The 5528-nt window shown below is 61.8% G+C and overlaps 1 protein-coding gene across 2 annotated transcripts; it reads right to left on the reverse strand.

Annotated features, from left to right (window-relative positions):
• Positions 1 to 267: 267 nt before the first annotated feature.
• Positions 268 to 4783, reverse strand: S1PR5 (sphingosine-1-phosphate receptor 5). 2 transcript variants are annotated; one of them, XM_069495617.1, is made up of 2 exons: positions 4151 to 4783; positions 268 to 2477 (listed from the first exon to the last, which is right to left on the reverse strand). In XM_069495617.1, exon 2 carries the CDS (start codon positions 2457 to 2459, stop codon positions 1272 to 1274), a length of 1188 nt encoding a protein of 395 aa, XP_069351718.1. In that variant the 5' UTR covers positions 2460 to 2477; positions 4151 to 4783; the 3' UTR covers positions 268 to 1271. The 2 variants fall into 2 exon arrangements, with proteins under 2 accessions (XP_069351718.1, XP_069351710.1); XM_069495609.1 differs by lacking the exon at positions 4151 to 4783 and adding an exon at positions 3752 to 3967.
• Positions 4784 to 5528: the final 745 nt, after the last annotated feature.

The raw sequence follows: 5528 nt of genomic DNA on the forward strand, positions 1-5528 counted from the left end.
CCTGGCCAGCCCTCCTTGCAGGGGTCTGGAATGCGCCTGGGGACTTGGGGGCCTGAGGCCAGCGCGCCTGGAGCCTTATATGGGCACAAACTGTGCCTTGGTATTGCCCCCAGCCAAGAATGCAGACCCCCCGGGGGAGACAGTGTGGGCCTGGTCTCTCCAGCCTCCAGAGGGGCCAGATGCCAGTGTCTCCTCCTGCCTGGGGACCTGAAGCCTGGCTCTGACACCGGAGCCAGGTATTCATTCTTTGGAATTTGCTCATCTGTCAAATGGGGTTGAAGAAACCTACCTTGCAAGGTTGCAGTAAGGCTGAAAAATAGGTGTGGCCTAGCGCAATGGAGGAAACCGGCCAGGCATAAGAAATTATAATTGCTCTTATTATTTTATTATATTTTTATTTTTATGACCTGACAACGCACTCAAAGAAATTTTATTGTCAGGATTTGGCCGGGTCTCCCAAAATCAAATTTTGGGGTGCCCTACCTGTGGCGTTGTCCTTGACAACTTTCTCTTACTGTTACACCCAATTCCTCAGCAGTTCTGTCCGCTGCCTCCAGAATCTATTCAAAGTCCACATAGTCTGAGCGATCAGAGTCGCTGTCATTGCTCCAGTGCAGTCCCTGTTCACCTGCTTCCACCCTTGTCCTCCACAAAGGTCACAGAGCACCTGCAAACACTTGAATCAGGGCAAGTTCATCCCCTGCTTAGAACCCTCTGTGGCTCCCACCTCACTCTGAACAAAAGCAAAGTCCTCCCCATGGCGCACAAGGTCCTGCACCATCTGTCCCTTCATCTTCCATCTTTTGTCACCTTCCACTCCATAGCTGCTGCAGCCACGGTGGCATCCTTGCTTTTCCCAGAACACATGGGCACATTCCAGCCTCAGGGCCTTTGCACTTGCCATTCCCTCATCCCGAAATGCTTTTCCTTTAGGTGTTCCCAGGACAAGGACATCTCAGCTCACACCACACGTCACCATCTCTACAGAGAGGCCTCCCCTGACCACCATCACCATCTCTGTATTGTCATTGGAATTATCTCCATTATTTTGTCACTCCGTTATTGTCTGTGTTCCCCACTAGAACGTCAATTCCACGAAAGCAAGGATTTTTTTGTCTGTTCACTGTTATGGGGTTTAGCATCCATAAATACATTTCCCCTGCGTCTTTTCCGCCTCCACCATCTTCGGCTGTGTTTCCTACAATTTCCTTTATATAAAAAGAAAAAATCTGCAAAACGGTTCTCAGGAAAGACAATGGCGGGCGTGGGCATCAGTCTGCCACCGGTTCGGGTACCAGGGTCTGGGCGGCCTTGGGCGCGCTGGGGCTGCCGGTGGAGCCGCTGGTGTCCAGCTCTTCGCGCTGGGGCGACGAGCGCTCTGAGCTGCCGTCCAGACCCGGGGGCAGGCAGTGGCGCAGGCCGCCCGAAGCTCCCGCCGTGCTCCCGGACCGCTGGGAGCTACCCGGGCCTCGGCAGCAGGGGTGGCGGCCGCAGCAGAAGAGGCGCAGGAGCGCGTGGCGCAGGTCGCGGTTGGTGAGCGTGTAGATGATGGGGTTCAGAAGCGAGTTGGCCATGGCCAGGCCCAGGAAGGGGTCAGCTTGCAGAAGCACAGGACAGGCGCGCGCGGGGCACGCCACGTCGAGCAATAGCAGCAGGAAGAGAGGGCCCCAGCACGCCACAAAGGCCACGAGCACAACGCTGAGCGTGCGCAGCAGTGCCAACGAGCGTGGCATGCGGCGCGCCCGGGTGGAGGTGCCCCCGCCGGTCCCCGGCCGAGCCCGCAGACGCCGCGCGTTGGCACGCACCTGGCAGTAGATGCGCGCGTAAAGCGCACAGATGGCGGCCAGGATGCCCACGAAAGCGAGCACACAGAAGAGCACGTAGGCCTTGGCGTAGAGCGGCAGGACAGTGGAGCAGGCGTCCAGACGACCCAGGCAATTCCAGCCGAGCGCCGGCAGCAGCCCAAGGAGCAGCGACACTCCCCAGGCGGCAGCAGCCAGCGCCAGCGTGCGCCCCCGACTGGCGGCCGGCGCGGGCCCCCGGCGCGCCATGGTGAGGCTACGCTCCAGCGCGATGGCGAGGAGGCTCAGCACGGACGCAGCGAGCGCCACGAAGACGCCTCCCTCACGCGCGAACCATAGCGCGGGCGACAGTCGCAGCGTGAGCGGCCCCGACAGCAGGATGTTGGCGGCGTAGGCGGCTCCAGCCAGCATATCCGACAGCGTCAGGCTGCCCAAGAGCAGGAACATGGGCGCGTGGAAGCGCGGGTGGCGCCCGAGCACGAAGAGCACGGCCAAGTTCTCGAGCACGATGAACGCGCACACCGCCAGGCACACGACGGCGTCGGCGCGCAGCCCGGCTCCAGGCTGGTAGCGGGCACCGCGGAGCTTGCCGGTGTAGTTGTAATGCAAGACGATCACCTCGCTCACCGGCGCGGGTCGCAGCAGCCCCGACTCCATGGGCTGCGCGCCCCAAGGCTGTGGAGAGGCAGGAGACAGTGTCAGGCCAGCCAACCCCATGGGCAAGGTCCCAGCGGCCCGCGGACCCTAACCCCTGCCCATTACACACACACACACACACACACACACACACACACACGCAGGGGTCCCAGGGGAGTTCAAGATAGACAGGGGGTGTCCATGGAGACAGACACGCACAACCACACACAGGAAAAGGACACGCAAATACAGTGACACATTGACAAGGGCAAAAATACACAGTCACACACCATCAGGGAAACACGACACTACGTTCATACATGGGACAGACCGACACGGGCAGCAACACACAGGGACAAAAATTCAGTCACACGCAGAAGGGTCTCACACCAGTTCACAGGCGACAATTTCACAACCTCCATACTTCGCACCAGCCAGAGACTCAGACCACGGAGCTCCACACCCTGGCCTCCTTCACGCAAGACTTTTTCCTGCCCAAACTCCCTCATCCACGCAAAACCCCCGTAGAAAGTTGATCCTATCCACCTTGTCACAGAGGCAGAGCCTAGGACAGCGGACAGGATCCATATGCACCCGCAGGTTCTTGCAGAGGGGCACACATGTCATTAAAGTAACACACTTTCCACCTGTGACCGCTCCCTTAAATCCCCTGGCCAACTCTCCCTTTAGTCCCAATTTATAGATGAGGAAACTGAGGCTCGGAAGAAATACTTGGCATAGAAGCAGACACAATGGTTTTCACGTCCCCACACAAACACAGCCAAGCAGAAACGGTCACACAGTCCTGTGTGTCCCACTTAACAGATGAGAAAACCAAGGCCTGGGGAGGGAGAATGGAACTTTTTTGCACACAGAAGCGGCCGATGCATCCCAGACGGCTCCGGTCACACACAGAGAACCAGCGTGAGAACAGGCCGGCAGGAAGTCACTGGCTCAGCCACCCTGGGGTGGGGGTTGGGACCCAAATACACGGGGACACGGTTACACATGCTCTGGTGGGGACCACCACCCTCCTACCGGCTTGTCTGACGGCAGGACTGAAATATGGGAACGTGCAATGGCATGGCCAGGAGAGGGCGAGGACAGGGGATTCCAGGCGCCCCGACACCCACCTCAGGCACACACCCAGCCGGGGAGTCGCCTTTCCCCTCCCCAGAGGCCTCTGGGAAAGGACTAGGAACCCCTGCAAGGGGCCGTGCGGCTTTCCAGACCCAGAGACCCGCCGCCAAGGGTGATCCCCTCCGGGCCAGGCCGAGCCCGAAGCCCCCAAGGGCCTAGTGCTGTACACTCACCAACAAGCCCTGGTCGTGCGCCCCCCGCAGTCGCGCTGCCTGGAGCTAAGCGAGCGGCCTCTGCTCTGGGGGCGGGGCCGGAGCTGGCAGGCGAGGGGGCGGGCCAGCGACGCCAAGGGCTGGCGGTCGCCAGCCGTTGCCCCCTCCCTTAGTGCCGGGCACTCAGCCCGTGGCTGCCAGCCTGTGCCACCCGCCGCGGCACCGGAGCGCGCCCCGGCGGCGACTGGCACCAGCGAGGCCTCCCGGGGACGCTCCGTCGCGGTGGGAGGACTCGGAGAGGCGGGAAAGGGGAGTGTTCTCCAGCGGGAGCAGCCGCAGCCGGAGCCCCTTCCCCGCAGCACAGGAGTCTCGTCTGTCCTTGGGTGCCAAGGCACTAGCCCCTCCCCATGTCTCACCTACCTGCCAACCGATCCTCCTGGGCTGCACCCCGAGGACACCCCGTCGACGGAGGGACCAGGGCAGCGGGTGGGGGGGGGACGGATCTTCAGTACGGGCGGAGCCTGTGTTCTCCCCCAACAGATAGATCCCTGCGGTCCCGGGCACAGGTCCCTCCCCATTTCCTGCTCCCACCACGGGCTGGGCGCGGGCACGTGGGGGAGGGGAGGGCGCTGGCAGGATCGGGGTGAGAATTTCCCCCTCCTCAGATAAGACACGTCTGCCCAGTCCCGCCCCGGCTCCTGCATGCCCCGGACCGGTCTCTCCCACCCTTATCTCTCCCGAAAATGTGATTTACTCATTTCTCGTGTTTCTGGGCTGTGTCCTCAGCCGCCTGTCACCCCCACCGGACTAGGGGTTTGAGCCTGTCATGGGCAAGTGCCGGGGGACACAGCCAGGACCCAATAAGTGTCTGCTGAGTGAGTGAGTGAGTGAATGTCTGGACTCACTTCCTCTGTGTCTCTCTCATCGGGTCTCTCAGAGTCTCTCGTCTGTGTTTTCTCCCTGTCTCTGTGTGTGTCACTCTCCATCCCTGTCTTGTCGCTCTCCCACGCCTCTCCCAGGCCGCTGCTCCTCCAACGGGCCAGTCCCGGCTGGCCCCGCACCCCGCCACCCCCAGTTCCCAGGAACTTCCAGGCCAGGCCCAGTTCCCCCAGCCTCAGACGGGCGGCGACAGCCGGGAAGGGGGGGCCGGGTCTTGCAGCTGTGACCTGCACCGGGACCATGCCCTTTGCCCCTGCTCTCCAGGCCCTGCGGGGCGGCGTGGGGGTGAAAGCGCCCCAGGAGAGAAGATCCAGGAACTGGGGATGGGAGTGAGTGGGGGAGGGTGGAGGAGGAGCAGCCAGGCCCGATCACACTCCCAATGTGGCCCCTTGGAGATCTTGGCTCTCGCCCCCACGGTTCCCGGGATGGGCAGAACCGCTCCTGCCTGCTCCGACCAATCAAAGACACGCTCGACGGGGGCGGGAGGAGCGTTAACCCTTTGGTGCCGGGTTCCCCCACAGCCCTGCGGACCGAGCCTCCCATCAGGCCCTCTAGGATGAGCCCTGAAGGTCCCCCAACACTGCGGGCCACAGCTGGCACACAGCAGGCGCTTGATAAATGACCTTCTGCGAAGGGGAAACCGCACTCCAGGGTGGGGAGCTGGGTGGCCGCTTCACACCTCCCAGGCGGCAATCTCGCCTCCCAAAAATGGGGCTCTTCCGGCTGCCACGGTTCGAAGCCCAGCACCCCCCCCCTTCTCCTCCTGCCTCTCTGCGCTTTTTTCCCACAGGGGAGGACCCTGGGGACTCAGGCTCGGTGCTTCCATCCCTAACTGCCACTCTACACTTGTGGCCACAGT

The sequence above is a fragment of the Eulemur rufifrons genome, chromosome 2, assembly GCF_041146395.1.
Source record: "Eulemur rufifrons isolate Redbay chromosome 2, OSU_ERuf_1, whole genome shotgun sequence".
In the NCBI taxonomy this organism is placed as follows: domain Eukaryota; kingdom Metazoa; phylum Chordata; class Mammalia; order Primates; family Lemuridae; genus Eulemur; species Eulemur rufifrons.